Genomic DNA, 17,354 nt, shown 5'->3' with positions numbered 1-17,354 from the left:
GTGTCGCGATTCTCCCTTATCACACCGCGACACAGGATCGTAGATCTGAGTGTCGCGATTTCGATTTTATATCGTGTATCGTTACAGCCCTAATATATATATATATATATATATATATATATATATATATATATATATATATATATATATATACATACACACACACACGCACGCACGCACATACATACATACATACATATATACATATATACATAGAACCTACATAATTTCAACTAAGTTTTGCAAATTTTTGCCTTCTTTTGATTTTTCCTTTTTTTTTTGCATTTAATATTTTTCTTTAACATTAATAATTTGGCTGTACTAGATTTTGGACCATTAACAAAAATCATTTTGTTAGATAAACTACAGATTTGGCTTTAGTACAAACTAATCGAATGTATATGCACAATTATAATATTGTGAAGCTTCCTTTTAAAAATATGAATTTGTCAAAACACAAATACTGTAAGAAAAAGCTGCATCTCTTCAAGAAAATTAAATGTATCATGCAGTCCCAATTTGGACAACAATCTGTTTACATTTTCATAGTAAAGACAGAAACAGGTGAACATTTCTTACTCTGGCTATTTTCTCAGCCAGCTGCAGTCGCCCGTCCAGCTCTCTGCGGATTTGCGCTGCCTGCTCGTCCACATTGTCCAGCTGCACAGGAAACACAAAACAAAGCTTATCTATTCGACATGGTTAGTAAACCCATTGACTGCAGGTAGATCTGAGCAGATCAAAGCTGACCATAGTGAAAAGACAGAAAAGACAGGCTTAATATCTGCCCCGACTATTCATGTAATCTCTTTTGAGCTTCATGAAGCAGCAATGGCACTTGGACGGGCCATACTGAGAAGATATGAGATCATAAAAAAAAACGTTTAATGTCTTTATCTGTTCGCTGAGCGGCTCTGGCATGCCCTCAAATGAAGCGTTTTTGGAGTGTGAAACACACACACACACACAGAAAGTGACACACAAACACACCCACACAGCACCGCTGGCATGTTGTCAAGACAGGGTTTCCTCTCTATGAGTGGGAAATCTCTGTGTATCACACACACACACACACACACACACACATAGATACACACACATACACCACCCCCTCTTTAGCACTGTTTCCACTTGATAAGCTCCTCTCCCTGCGGCAGCAGTAGGGCGGACTCCTCTCTCCTATTTCATGCTGCGCTATTACTGTGCCATATACTAGTTCACGCGGAAAGTTTTTGTTTTTTTTATTAAGTGGCGCTTACTGAAACTTATCTTTAGTGATGTAAATAAATCCCAAATCCAGAGTATTCAATAACCATTCCTAAAAATTAGTGCTGCAATTCTACATGTTACCCTGGGACAACCGATTAATGTAGAATGTTAGCCATAAACCAATAAACCGTTCTATTTCAAAAAATAAAAGTGAAAATAAGGCACCGTTAACACTAGTACACTTTAGTTTTAAACTGGCATTTTAGGGTGAAAACGATCCACATTCACACTAGCGATTTATCAAGCATTTCTGAAAAGATCTCCATTCACACTACACCACTGAAAACGCACATCACGTGACCACACACACACTCTTGCAGCGTATGTGCACGTCTGAGCTCCCCTCAGCAGGAGCTTTGAGCACAAAACTCCAGGTGAGAGCAGCGCATGTTGGGCAGTTCGTCAAGGATATCTCACTATAGTTGGTGAACGTGATATTTAATTTATATAGTCTTTATCTAACAAATCTTTGGTCTTTTGAATCCATCACTTGTTCTTAGGTAACGTGTTTTGGCTGAGCGCAAAGGTAAGTTAATACAGTGCATCTGGAAAGTATTCATAGCGCTTAACTTTGTCCACATGTTTTTATGTTACAGCCTTTTTCCAAAATGGATTAAACTCATTAATTTCCTCAAAATTCTACACACAATACCCCATAATGACAATGTGAAAAAATATTTTTTTGAAATTGTTGCAAATTTATTAAAAAATAAAAAACCTGAAAAATCACATGTACATAAGTATTCACAGCCTTTGCTCAATACTTTGTTGATGCACCTTTGGCAGCATTTACAGCCTCAAGTCTTTTTGAATATGATGCCACAAGCTTGGCACACCTGTCTTTGGGAATTTTTGCCCATTCCTCTTTGTAGTACCTCTCAAGCTCTATCAGGTTGGATAAGAAGCGATGGTGTACAGCCATTATCAGATCCCTCCAGAGATGATCAATAAGCATTCAGGTCTGCGCTCTGGCTGGGCCACTCAAGGACATTCACTGAGTTGTTGTGAAGCCACTCCATGAATATTTTGGCGATGTGCTTTGGGTCATTGTCCTGCTGGAAGATGAACCATTGCCCCAGTCTGAGGTCAAGAGCACTCTGAAGCAGGTTTTCATTTAGGATGTCCCTGTACATTGCTGCATTCATCTTTCCCTCTATCCTGACTGTCTTCCAGTTCCTGCTGCTAGTGGCTGTTCCTACCTTGAGGTTGCTTCGGTAACATTTATGGTGATATTCTCAGGGAGTGTATGAGTTTATTATTCCTTATTATTATTCCTTACATTTATATAGCGCTTTTCTGGACACTGAAAGTAAACAGTGTTCTGAGAAAACACTCAATATAAATAGAATCATGGTGACGTGGTGGCGCAATGGGTAGTATGTTCTAGGGGTGTCAAAATTAATTGTTTCTTTGGTGCACCGCGATGCAGTTGCGGACAATTTGGTATTGATTCAGTAATAATCGGTTATTATGATAAAAAAAATAATAACCGGTTATTATGTACTGACGTCATTTATCTCCTATGTGCTCTGTCGCGAGGGAGGTGACACACATTCAGTTACAGACGGCAATAACTCAAAAACCTCTTACCCTAAAAAGATCTAAAGTGTGTTTCCTACAAAAAGACAAAGCTGGTTATGTTTCACAGCTTTCTTTCTTTTTTTCGCTCCACACTACGAGCACTGCTCCGTTTAAGCCCTCGCAATATGTGTTTAGCCGGGAGAGCTCGCGCTGAGAGGAGCTCTCCGCAAGGGACCGTCGGAAAAGTGCTTCTTTTTTTTGTTTTTCTGCTCCGCTCTTCACAAGCTCTCCCTGTTGCGAGGGCTTAAGTGTGTGTGTGCGTTTGTTTCTTAGGTGCTGTCTATGTTTGTGTTTGAATGAGAGACAGTGTGGTGCTGTGTGTCTGTGTGTTTATACAGATAGCTTGTTATAGCCTCCCCTCTAAAATATAACACTGTATATGGAAAGCATCGTCAATGCACCGTGATGCACCGAAATATCGAATTGAACTGAATTAAAGGCATGATAATCGTAACCGAACCGTGAGACCAGTATAGGTTCACACCTCTAGTATGTTCACATCACAGCAAGAAGGTCACTGCTTTGAGCCTCGGCTGGGTCAGTTGGCGTTTCTGTGTGGAGTTTGCATGTTCTCCCCATGTTCATGTGGGTTTCCTCTGGGTGCTCCAGATTACCCACAAGTCCAAAGACATGCGGTACAGGTGAATACACAATTCGGTATCGATTCAGTAATAACCATAACCGGTTATTATGTTGTGACGTCATTTATCTCCTATGCGCTCTGTCGCGAGGGAGTTGAGCGCCGTTATTTACAACACTCAGCCAACTCAGGGCCGGCCCGTGGCATAGGCACCATAGGCAAATGCTTAGGGCGCTGTATATCCAGTGGGGCGCCAGAAATGAGCGCGCTTCAGTTGGTTTTGTTTTCGATTTTCCTGACACACATTCAGTTATAGACGGCAATAACTCAAAAAACGCTTACCCTAAAAAGATCTAAAGTGTGTTTCCTACAGAAAGTCAAAGCTGGTTATGTTTCACAGCTGTCTTTCTTTTTTTCGCTTGACATTACGAGCACTGCTCCGTTTAAGCCCTCGCAGTCTGCGTTTACTTTAGCCGGCAGAGCTCGCGCTGACAGGAGCTCTCTGTAAGGGACCGGCGAAAAAGTGCTTATTTTTTTCGTTTTTTTTTTATTTTTCTGCTCCGCTCCCTGTTGCAAGGGCTTAAGTGTGTTTGTTTGTGTGTGTGTGTGTGTGTGTGTGTGTGTGTGTGTGTGTGTGTGTGTGTGTGTGTGTGTGTGTGTGTGTGTGTGTGTGTGCGTTTGTTTGTTTGTTTGATGCTGTCTATGTTTGTGAATGTGTTTGAATGAGAGACAGTGTGTTGCTGTGTGTCTGTGTGTTTATACAGACAGCATGTTATAGCCTCCCCCCTAAAATATAACACTATATATGGAAAGCATCATCAATGCACCGTGATGCACCGAGATATCGAATTGAACCGATGGCATGATAATTGTAACTGAACCGAACCGTGAGACCAGTACAGGTTCACACCTATAATATACATATATATATTATATATATTATATATATATATATATATATATATATATATATATATATATATATATATATATATATATATATATATATATATATATATATATATATAAATCTCATACTAGGTTCTAGTGCCTCCGGCATGGGAAATGTATTAAGGGTGTGCTGGGTTACACTAATACGAATAAATGAAACAAAAAAAATTCTATTAAGCAACAAAGCATCAACTGGGGTCACAAGTTTGACTTAAATTTTCTTAGAAGCCAAGACTTATGGGGAATATTATCCTCAAACGAAATAACTAACACAAAAAAAAAAAACACAAACAGAAAAGATATTGGCATCAGCTCTGCCAAAAGTTTGAAAATATCTGCTTAATTTCAATATTGTGCATCACTACTACATCAAACAAGATTTAAATAAAATAAGAATGTTAATCCTTTTGATTTCTAAAGCATTGTTTATTATGAAATTGATTAATTTTGTCTGAACTTCTAATTTAAATAACCACATTACCGATCAAAAGTTTGGAGTCAGTACGATTTTGAAATGTTTTAAAATTAACTTGCTCACTATTTCTGCATTTATACAGTACACATTGTAAAATTGTCAAATGTTATTGCTCTAGAAAATAACTGTTTAAAAATAGTTTATAATTTAATTTAATAATTTATTCCAGTGATTTTAAAGCTTTATTACTCAAGTCTTCAGAGTCACATGATCCTTCAGAAATCACTCTAATATTGATTATTATTATAATTATTATTATTAATGGTAATAGTCATAAAAGCAATAATTAGAGTAATAATTTCATTTGAAACTACACACAATAAAAAAGAAGTTATTTACAATTTTTACAAATATTGCACAATTTAACACTTTTTTTTTTTTTTACATTTCATAAATGCGCTTTGATGAACAGAATAATTTTGTTTAAAAAAGACATGAAAAAAACAACAACCCCAAACTTTTGACTGGTAGTGTATATAGTAAAATATAGAATTACTGGGAAATAAAATTACTCATACCATTAAATAGAAATTTGATCATACTGCCCATCCATCCCTAGTGTGCAAAAACATGATTCTCATGAGACACCACAGAGAACTGACATGCTACATGGTAATCATATTCTTTGTTGCAGTTCTCTACATTCAAAATTAATCATATAAAAATCATATGAAACACAATTCAGAAAACAAAATAGAAATTGTTTAGGGGAAACTTAATTGTCTTAATTGTTCAATATACTTAAATTAGTTAAATTAAATGAATGTTAACATAACAGCATGAATAAATTAAGTGGAACCCTGCAGTTTTACTTACTTATTGCTATCTGCATTTTGATCCCAGTAAGTTTGAGTAAATGTAAACAATGTGATTAATAATCAGTAGCCTGACAAATTATTACTGGAATCTTACGCTGTATTCATTCATTGAAGCAAAATGTTCGGACTATTTTTATATATAATTTATCTGTTTATATTTTATATAATTTGGTAAGAAGTAATACAATGATCTTTTTAAATAGCCTAACATTTTATTAAACATGTTGGACATAATAAAACTCCAAATTTAAAGTGTCTGTCATTATGCCACATGGCAAAACAGAACGCTTTTCAATGATTTTCTTTCATTTGATATGTATTTTTACTTCCTTTTTGTTTTTTAGCGAAGCATATTTGCAGAAGTGTTTTAATTGTGTTTATTTTATATAAATGAATGTATTGTTACTTTCAAAGAAGTGCTGCAGTTTCAATTAGGCAACAATATTCTGATGTTTTGCTACTGTTGTTTGCACATGTTAAATTAAACCCTTTAAAAGATTTTTTCAAGGGTCAAGTACTGTTAATGAAGTGTAAGAAAACACTTTTTTAATTAAGAAAGTTATCTCTGATCAACATATTTAGCATATTTTGTAATATTATTTTGTTCATATTTGGCTGTTTAAGCCAAGAAGTCCTGTTTTACTGTTTTCGTATATTTACACTTGTAAAAATGATCAAATATTCATGCACTGATGAATGTTAAAAGATTCAATAAGCCTCAACACATCTATTTTATAGCCTGCTCATCATATAAGCCCATAATTAATAATGAAAATGCGAATGCAAACAAAAGTTAATAAAAGTCTTATCATTTTAAAGTAATAAATAAAATAACAGATATAGCCTAATAATAGATTTTGACGTCATTTTTTACAACCTTGTCCTTAGCTTCCAAAACAAATATATTTATTAACTGTGTAAACTAGGTCTTCAAGCTCAAAGGTCAAATCTTAAGGTGTACCAAGGAAAATGTAACACAAACAAATAATATAAAGACTAACTGTAGTGCCGTTTTATTTTAATTCCTTAGTTTTTTATTTTTAGTTTTTTACTGCTCTAAAATTCATGAGTAACAATGATTGACTATTGTTTTGTTAATACTTTAGTTTTAATTACCTTTAAGGCTTAAAATACACTAGCTCCTGTTTATCTAAGCAACCTTCTGTCTTGCTACAATCCAACCCGGTCTTTAAGATCTCAAAACTCAGGGCTTCTGGTAGTACCCAGAATAGCAAAGTCCAATAAAGGACTCTGGAATAGCCTTCCTGATAATGTCTCCCAGTTCAAAACTACAATAAAGATGTAAAAGACATAAAATATATGTTTATCAAAGCATATACACAATGCATCACATAACTGTAGAATGCGTGAGTGTGCTCTATGCAGGTAAGTGGGCTTGATAAACCACCCGTAAGACACATTCGTCCTGACTTATGCACAAGGCACTTTGTTAGAAATACGTCTATGTTTTATATGTTTGTTTGTAGAGCTAATACAGTTATTAGAAACAAATAAATTTGATTAGTAACTAATAAACCATGATAAACAATATAATTACTTTTTTAAAAGTGTGACCAAAAAAAATAAAAAAATGTTTAAGGACAGTTGAAATCAGCTACATTATTAAAGTGATTAAAATTGTTACACTGCTTATAACATTTAAAACAGAGTAACATAATCTACAACCTATTACATTTCCAACTTCCAGCTAATGATGACCCATATCTCACTATAAACAATCTGCAACACCCTAGCAACCAGCCAGCAAATCTTAGCAACCATCAGTTTTAACTGGCACTTATGCCTAGTTCAGACTGCGTGATTTTAGCCCCGATTTTGGCTCCCTGACAGGTTTTGAGAAATCGCCGACAAATGCCTGAAATCACAGGCAAATCGCTGCTCGTGCACGTGAGTGACAATCACACAGTAGGAACGATCAAAGACGCGATCTGAGAGAATCGCCGATGAGTCGCCGATGCTTGTAAGATATTTGGTATGCTAAATATCTGAAGCTGTCGGCGATTCAAATCATGCCGTGTGAATTGAGTTTTGACTGAAAATAACATCAGCCATCGCCTACAGCCAATGAGAGAGCGGCTTTCACTTGTGTGTGCGTGTGTGTATACCTGCTGCAGGCCAGCGGGAGGCTGGGGGAGAAGTTAAAAGCGCTCTTTTTCAGGTTATTTGGACCCACGAAATGGAGGAAAAACTAGTGGAGGTTTGACAGGATTTAGGAGCAACCGTGTCTGTTTGACATTTCATACAGAAAGAAATTAGTTTATTATCAACGTTGAGGAGAAATGGCTAATTCCCTTTAAACCCAGGTGAGCAAACATGTACATGTTCTACCCCATTAAATGCTTCTTTCTCATTATGTAGTTAATAACAAAAGATATACTACATGTTTTTGGCTGTGAGACATAGTTTGGACGAAGTTGTCGGCGATTCTCCCTATAGTAAAGTCATGCAATGTGAATGTCCATGTCGCCGAACCATCTTGCAGTGTAAACAAAGCAGCGACGAAATGCTAGCCCAGATAGTCATGCAGTGTGTGAAAACATCTGTGACACGACTAGTTTGAAAATCATGCAGTCTGAACTCGGCATTACTACCACAATCAGATACCTCCAGGAACTGTTCTCATTTCATTCGTTATATCAAAATCACAAAGAACATCTAAGAACGGCACGTACCAACCTAATTTTAATAGGGGTCTGTTTAAATGAAGCAGTATGACGGTCTCTATAATGAGGCTGGGTAATGTCTGCCTTGCTTTACTGAGCCGATCTCCTGCTCCCATCACATCAACGTTCATTATCGACTCATTCTATTAACATATGCAAATCCACAAATGCCTCCAAAAAATCTCGCATAAGGAGCGTGTGGGAGAAAGCAGACCAGATGAAGGCCTCTTATCAGCCTGGTTAAATGTGGGAGGCCTTAATGATGTAGTTTACCACGTCTAGGCAGATGGAAAGAGGCCAGTTTGTGTTAAAGGAAATGCACCTCTGAAACAAACAGGATGTAATGAGAGCATTGCAGGAATGAAGACTGCCGTTAAACATCTAGTACTAATAATAATGATAATACACCTAATGACTCCACTGACAGTGGGAGGTCGAGGTCATGGTAAGACATGATCACGTGATCATTTTAGTGGCTTTCTTCTAAGCTGCGAACTGTGAATAACATTTGCACTTTGATGGCTATAATACTGTAAATACACATGTAAACATCCTCACGAGGATTGACTTCACCGCTGAGGTCTCCTGATATCTGTCAGATTTGGAAAATAATTTAGTGAGCAATACACGTGGGATAATTAAAAGAATCTTCTAAGGGAAGCGAAATTAAGCAAGCTTTACGATACTGGCCACTAATTAAGAATTAACGGTCCCTTCTATTTCAGTTTCTGACAGGTAATTAAGGTCTGTGCAAAAGCAGATAATCAGCAACACTCATAGCTTATTTATACATAATTAGTGAGTAATGATTCTTGTGTTTGCTGTCAGCATGCGATTTTGACTGTGAGGTATATGTCTGAATGCACACCGCAATAAATGTGACTTAATTAAGATAAGGTTGGAGCTGCAGTCAGGATCAGGGCCAATTGGATTCTCTTTCAGCTTCACTTGTTGCGCTCGGAGAATTGCACTGAGGTGACCTACCTGTTACTTCCACAGAATATCACAAGATGCATTTAATATCCCAATCGTTCGCAAGGTCAGCTGATGCAATTATTTTCTTAATGATTTGATCTTGATGTGCGGGCATATCAATTTGAGCTAATATAAGACTTGCAGAAGATGTCTGTGACAACCTGTTGGGTTCAGAAATCTTTTTCTTTCGTTTCTTAATGGTAAAATTAAATATGGAGTAAATTTAAAATGATTTATTGAAGCGTATGGCGGAAATTACATGTGTAAAGATGTTATTTCACAGTGTCATACTACACATGTTCCATGTGTCTGTAATTATGCACAATTTCCTAGTTAACCTTAACACGCATCCTAATGCTAATCCCAATACTGTACATGTGGTTATTAGGTATTAAGTATTTTACAGTTACTATACACAACCTGACAAAAGTCTTGTCAACAATCCCAGTTGTAAGAGCAACAATTAATATCTTGACTTCTAGTTGACTATTTGTAAAAGTGGCAGAAGGTATATTATTCCATTGAATCATCTGTTGAACTGCATTGCAATCATTACAAATACTGCGGAAGACCTATTGGAACCCGCATGAACCAAAGATTCTCACAGAAATTAATCAAGTTTGAATTAAAAATCCTGATTTTGGGTTTCAAATTTGTCTACAAGTATGGGGACGTGCAAGAGATCAGTATCAAGACATTTGTGCTTCTCATTACATTACAAACCACAGGAGAGGGCAAATTATTCAGCAGGATAGTGTTCCTTCTCATAAATCAGCCTTCACGTCAAAGTTCCTGAAAGCAAGGAAGGTCAAAGTTTGGCCAGCCCAGTCCCAGATCTGAACATTATTGAGCATGTCTGGGGTAAAATAAAGAAGGAGGCATTAAAGATGAATGCAAATAATCTTGATGAACTCTGGGAGTCCTGCAAGAACACTTTCTTTGCCATTCCAGATGACTTTTTCAATAAGTTATTTGAGTCACTGCAGAGATGTTTGGATGCAGTCGTGTCATGCACATTTCTTTTTCACTGCACCATAACTTTATATTCTATACTATACATTATTTCTGTTAAGTGACACGACTTTTGTCTCAGCAAAGTCAGACCTTACTGTTCTAATTAAATAATTAAAAATCAAGGCATGATCATATTTTATTTTGGTAAAATAAGCATAATCTAGAGGTCTTTGCCTCTTATATAGGCCATTTCTTATCCCAAATGATCAACTAGAAGTCAAGTTATTTTTTCTTGTTCCTAAAACCTGGATAGGCGACAAAACTTTTGTCAGGTAGTGTACACTATAAAAGGACATTGTGAAAAAAGAAGTGTCAATAGTAATTAATGTACAACAACAACAATAATATTTTGTAAATGCATCATTATTATTTACAAAATGAATGTATTTAAGGGATGCTAGATGCCAAAAAATGCTTTTTTTTTCAATTTCCAGGCCTTTATATTTTACAAACTTGTCCTAGATATTTAATCATATCAACACAAAAATTGGCCAGTGTAACCTAAAGGCTTTTCATCTGGCACCTCATTTTACCAATCCCCCTCTTCATACGATCCCCCGCAGAACCCCAACCCCCCCACTCTGCACTTTGTTCCGAGACTTCCCAACCCTCTCACCATCATCCATGACCCCATGTTTTTTTTTTTTTTTTGTAACTCGTCTGTTTTATTTATTTACTATCATTAGGGCGTGGCCAATTGAATGACAGCTAGGTCTCGCTGTTGTTCCGGCTGATTAGCTGCTGAACTTGGCTTGTACATTGAATTTTTGTTTTATGTAGCTTTACACAGTCAATTGCCTTTTGGAATTTTTTCCTGCAATCATCAGATAATGTGGCACGCTGTGCACTTAACTGTGTTCACAAACCATTCATGTGGTCTCAATTTCCCAGGTGAGTGAAATTATAAACCATATCTATAAATGTGTTTGTTTAATTTAAAATTATTTATCATTTATAATTTTCTTTAGAACTTGAATGCACTCCAGAATTTGACAGACTGTTTAGCTGTAGGCTCTAGAACAGTTGTTATGTATTTGTGTTTTTTGTGCTCTGTTTCTCCGTGTTTTTTTCTCTCTCTCTCTCTCGCTCTGTTCTCCCGTATCTGCTCTCATGTATTCTCAGGTTCCGTTCATTGGTCCATTCAGCTGTCAGTCATTCCTCCCCGGTTACGTCACTCTTACGTCATATCCAATGAGCAAAGACCTCCCGTGTTAAAAGCGTGCGCCAGACCACTCGCTCTTTCTTGCTTGCATTTTTCTCTTTCGCTGTTTTGTCGCTTGTTTGTATTTACCGCGTGCGTTTAGAAATTACTCTGTCTAACTGTGTTTTGTTGTTGCCCGTTCTGTGTGCACGTTATCCGTCCGTTATTCGTACATTGTTCTTAGTTTATCGTTGTTTACGAGGTTTGTACGAAGCGGACAGGTAAGAAGGTCACGTGACATACATTTCGCAACACATAGGACTACTCTGCTGTCTAGTACACTAGGTTAGGGGCGAGCGCCACTCCTTGTACATTTTGGATAGATAGATAGAGTAGATAGTTAGGACTCGGAAGATCTTCGTGTGTTAATTATACTGTTTTTCACATAGTTAGTTAGCTAGATACTTCTGGGAAGTTAGATTTAGTTTGGGTTTTGTTCTTTTCATTTCTTTAGCGCCGCCCGCGTCCCTTCTGCCAGCTCTCTTGTTTTTTTCCCGTCTTTATTTGTTTCAGTGTTGTACATATTGTAAATAGTATATTTTTGCCTTACTTACTTTTTCTTTATTTTTGATTAATTCGTTGTTGTTGTTCACTTTGGGATTGTAAATAAAAGCACACATATTTGGGCATTATTTTGGTTGTCTTTCCACTCATTCACTGTTTATATAAATATATTTTAATTAAATAAATGTCAAACCCCACAACCCTAGACTAACATCAGGGGTTTGTAACAACAGTCATCTGAAATTTTGTCATACAGTGTTATGCCTGGATTTTATAATAGCCTTGCAATTACAAACACAGACAATATATTTGAAGTAATTGAAAGTAATTAGCCTATTCCTCGTGTAGAAAAAAAGTCATGAGAACAATAGTTGCTCAATAAATTACAACAATAATTAAAAAAACTAAACACTTTATTGATATAGTATACAACAAAGCACATGTGGTCAGAACACAAACGGAATGCAGGTAATGAAGTGTTAAGCGTTTCTCCCAAAAAATCCTGTCTATGCACAATGCTAGTAGGAATCTGTAGCTCCGCCTCTTTGCCTTTTTTTGGTTAGCCGGAGTCAGCGTGATGATGTGCAAACAAAGTGGCGACGGTTGGCCAAGCCTACTTGTAGCTTCATTTGCGCTCTTCAGAAACCTAAGGGTGACATCAGAGATACTACATACATATTTTTTACAGTCTATGTTGCAGCATTAATTTTAGATTCTATATTTTAAATTTGATATTTTTTTACACTAATTCTATTTTTTAATACCCAACTTAACATATACCTCCTTTTAGGCACAAAAGCAGTCTCATGTCCAAGTGCTGACAACTTGAAGTGTTTCTAGCTTATACACAGCAAGCTTTTGAAATCTGTTATGATTGGCAGTTTGAAGGTTTGAAATGTCCCCAGCCGGACAGATAATTCTGTCATGAATCGCTGGTTTGGACAGCCAGAATGACCACGTCAGCCATTTCCCAGCACGATGATGCAAACTGTGGCTAAATAAAGAATAATAAAACTGCCAAAACACAGACAGCGTAATGGACATCCCACTGAAATATACCGGCAGTACAGCACAGCGGCTTTGTGTTCATAACGCATTAGAATTGCTTCATTGTGGCTTTCGTTGATGGGGAACGTACTCAAACACCTCCCCAGAGCAAATTCACATATGCACACCAGATTCTTTTCTGTTGCCGTGTTACCAACTTGTTCGCATTTCTTTAGCTGCTCTATTCTGGTTAGTTTGGCAACAATTTCTATGACAACAAGCCTTAGGAGCACCCTAATGAAAGACGTCACCAGCCTGGAGAGAGGCATGCTGCTGTCACGCTCTAATCTGCCATGAGCTTTCTGTACCCCATCATCTGAATTAGCAAACCAATTAAAAAGGCAAGCACCTTCGGTCACTCCGCTTTATTCTTGTTTGGAACTGAAAAAAAGAGTGCTGATTTTCTGTAGGTCAGAAACTTTATTGAATATTCACAACAAAGCTGTAATCATTTTGTCGGCCAAATAACTCACAAAGAACACTCAATTTAATGTTAATTATGGGACCATTACTACTAGATCAGCCATCATTGCTTGCTTAAATATAATTATTTAGCAAAAACGACAACCAAAATTCAAAGGTCTTTGAATTATTATTTTTTTTCCAAATGAATCCAATCAAAACTCCAGGGTGCTTGAGTATACTACTGTAGTAGTATACTGATGATAGGGCGGGTGATTAATTGAATTGAAATTGCAAATGTGATCTAGATCAATGTCTTCTCAAGGAAGCATGGTATAATTTGTAGTAAGTCTCCTCTGAAGGCCAGAGGGCGCTCTTGTAAAAAAACAACAAATCTGTCCAAATCTCAAGATGCCCTTGCTGCAGTCTATTGACCTTATTCTAAAATGCGGAAGTGCGCCTGTTTTCGCGATTGTCTTAGAACTTCCGATTCAGTCGCCTATGGGAGAAATTACAAGGAATAATAAACGGCAGAAAATGGCCAAACTACTTGCTCAACAAACAAATGTTTGCATGACTACACAGACCAAGTAGCATAATATAATAAGAAAATATTAAATTGCAACATCAAGCAGCGTAACGAGCAGTTGTTAACGACAAAAAATGAATGGAAGTGAATGTGACCGGAAGTCGCGAGACAAAAAGATTCAAATGGCAGCGCCCACTCGTCAGCTGAGAATAAGGTGAATAGCATGATGACATACTGGATCAGGTCCAATATGTCATGGACATTGTAGCAACATTACTACTGTGGCAGTTGGGTTTAGAGTTGGAGTAGGTGTAAATGTTAATAATGCACAATGTAATGGATAATTTAATAATTGAAGTAAATAACTATCATTTTTAGCAACAACCGCTCGCACGTGCACAACCACTATAGGCGTGGGCCGGTATAAGATTCTGACAGTATAATAACCTTGAATAAAAATATCACAGATTGACGGTATTGTGATTACTGCACTAAAATATACTCTTTTTAAATGTCTGTGTAAAAACAGGGTTTCTGCAGGTTTCATCACATTAAATTTAAGACCTTTTGAAGACTATTATCAATAAAATTTCAGTGAAATTTGTTTTACTTGCCCAATATAGGGATGCAATGATTAACCGATTTCACTATCAACCGCGATTTAATTCGTCAAAGTTAATTAATCGTAAAGGCTTCTCAACAACGCGGCACAGAACAAAACTGCAGCAACTAAACAAAGTTATGCCAACTGTGAGCTAGTTTAAGGTTCTGAGCTTGTACATCGAGGTTAACACACACACACACACACACACACACACACACACACACACACACAAGGTTTAACTGTATGGCTGATGCTGTTAACTAAGGGCCGTTCACATTTGGCAACTTTTGCACATGCAAATTCAATTCCATGGAGGTGCACAGCTTGTGCTCGCATATTGGGAACAATGTGTGCATGCTGCAACACACTCGCATTTTTTTATACACATTTCTACTCACATCCAAAAAAAAGAAAGAAAAAAAAAGAAAAATAATAATACCAAACATTTTTGTGATCTGGTTGATCTAAAGTGCCTTTCAGACAGATTTCCAGCAGTCTTTGACTACATTTGTTCTCTTTAAAAGAGAAATACTTACATTTACATGAAAAAATACCTATAACACATTTACATTAAACAAATACTGTTTGTTTCTTTGTTAGTTTATTTATTTATTATTTGTTTGTTACTTTTTTATTTATTTATTTTATTATTTATTTATTTGTTTATTATTGATTTGTTTATTTATTTAGTAATTATTTCTTTGTTTGTTGATTTATTTATTTATTTATTCATTTTTTAAATTTATTTTCAGTTTAAAATTATTACTTGTTTAAATGTCCAAAACATTTTTCACTTATGTTTAAGTCCAAAAAGAGATGGACTATTGTTTGTTCATTATTATTATTTTGTGTTGTACAGTATTACTTGGTTACTGAGCAGCAATAAACACTTCAAAATATAAGGAGTTTTCATGTGATTTTAGTCATGAAACTAGTAGTTTTAAAATCAATGAATGCATAATAATCGAGAAACTGTGATTATTCCTCAGACTATAATCTTACAACCAAAAACTATAATCGTGCTTAAAATGCTAAATAAAAAAACAGTAATTTTTAGGTGTAATTTATTTTATCGGCACACAATGAGACACCAACTGAAAAGTCTTCTAAAAATCAAACCAAAACAGAATATTTTTCACAAATGCAATGTAGCATAAACAGTACTAAATTAAAGACAATCAGAATGCCTCAAAGTTTTAAAAGCTGTAATAAACAACATTTATGCACAACATAAATGTATGCATGCAAATGTTATTTTAAGGATGTAAGGAAGACAATTAAACCATATTGCTAAATAGTTAAAAATGTTAAATTTCTTGTATTTTTTAGATGAATTTGTTGGTTGTACTGGCCATAGCTTAACATGGACAATTGGTGAAAATTATGACCCGTTTAAAAGTATTTAAGACCCAAAATAGCATATTCAGTTAATTGTCTTAAATAAAAGGCCTTAAATTAAGTTTTTGAAATTTAAGACATTTTAAGACCCCGAGGACACCCTAAAAGTACAAAAAAAAATTCCCTTTTGAACAAGATATATTTTATTTTGAGAAACAAGAATATTTTAGAGCAGTAAACATGTCATGCTGCTCTCCTGATTAGTAAAAAAAAAAAAAAAAAAAAAAAAAGATTTCTTAATTTAAAATAGCATTCTTGGATATTTTTTCTGCTGGTGATAGTATTTTCGTAAAAAGCTGAAAAAACAATGTAAATACAAAATCTTACACTAAGGAACGGTTTAGCACAAATTGTTGGCGGTTTTAAAACCTTGACTTTTCCAAACCGCAAACCACATATCGACCACACTAGAAAAAAAAAATCTATTAATTAACAGTGTTTTCTGTTGTGTCGAAACGTTGCAGTGTATTCAATTATTTTCTTTTTGGCTTAGTCCCTTTATTCACATCAGGGGTCGCCACAGCGGAATGAATCACTTACAGTGTATTTGTATAGGATGAAATTTACTATACATCGAATCTCAATTGCTTTATTGCAACTTAAAAATAAAATAGTGCTACTAATAATAACAGTTCTATTGAGAATAAAGATACAATTAAAGTATTAATTGTATGTGTCAATGCTCAAATAAATAAAATATTTAAACAAACATAAAGATTTTTTTTTTAAATCACAAGTTAAGAAGAATTTTAAAATTAAGCAATTAAACCACTTCAGACTCAACCCAGAGAGAATGTTTGTATTGAGAGGTCACCGGGATGTGTCCCCTCTGTTTTTAATGGTCCACCTTGACCCTGACTGCCAGATATGGGTATCGCCATGCCATCAGCGTTGATAATTCATTATCTCTTTCAAAGTGATTCACCTGGCCGGCTCGTCCTCGCGGCCCTGGACGCTGCGCTAACGAGAGATGACAGGGTGGCGAGAGCACAAGGCGAGGCTGAATGTGTTCATTAAGAAAAGGATGACAGGTGCTGAGAGGAGAACAGGGAGGGCTGAGCTACAGCTACTGGCCTCTATGATCAGAAGAGCACAGCTGGATATCTCAGTGTTTCCACCTGAGGCATGACCCGCCTGCCTGTCTGCCCAACCAGATGTTCCATACCTTCCAGCAGGGCTACTCAAAGTCTCAATTCAAAGGTCCTAATCGGAATTTTTCATCAGTGTGGAAGGTCCAGAAACATTTGATATAACAAAACTTGATTTTAATATGTATGTATACACAACATACATTGATCAGCGACTTTAAAATAATGTATGAC

The 17,354-nt window shown here is 36.0% G+C and overlaps 1 protein-coding gene and 1 long non-coding RNA gene across 20 annotated transcripts in view; one reads left to right on the top strand and one right to left on the bottom strand.

Moving 5' to 3' along the window:
- The window catches only part of cadps2 (Ca++-dependent secretion activator 2), a 350,912-nt gene that overhangs the window by 178,578 nt on the left and 154,980 nt on the right, over nt 1-17,354 (bottom strand). For all 19 annotated transcript variants that reach the window (XR_015526569.1, XR_015526568.1, XR_015526570.1 and 16 more), the window contains exon 4: nt 580-660. Coding sequence is in view for 14 of the 19 variants with exons in the window: in XM_087312412.1 (XP_087168538.1) it covers nt 580-660 (81 nt within the window). In the remaining 5 variants the exon portion in view is untranslated. The remainder of the gene's footprint in view (nt 1-579; nt 661-17,354) is intronic.
- LOC147830912 (uncharacterized) overlaps nt 282-17,354 on the top strand; it is a 125,008-nt gene continuing 107,935 nt past the window's right edge. Inside the window, exons 1-2 of the long non-coding RNA XR_015526645.1 lie at nt 282-2,645; nt 3,341-3,491. This is a non-coding gene — a long non-coding RNA (uncharacterized LOC147830912). The remainder of the gene's footprint in view (nt 2,646-3,340; nt 3,492-17,354) is intronic.

This window comes from Danio rerio, chromosome 25, assembly GCF_052040795.2.
Source record: "Danio rerio strain M-AB ecotype USA chromosome 25, GRCz13ab, whole genome shotgun sequence".
NCBI lineage: Eukaryota > Metazoa > Chordata > Actinopteri > Cypriniformes > Danionidae > Danio > Danio rerio.
Note: the sequence above shows the minus strand (reverse complement) of the source record. Positions and strands in the feature narration are given on the sequence as shown.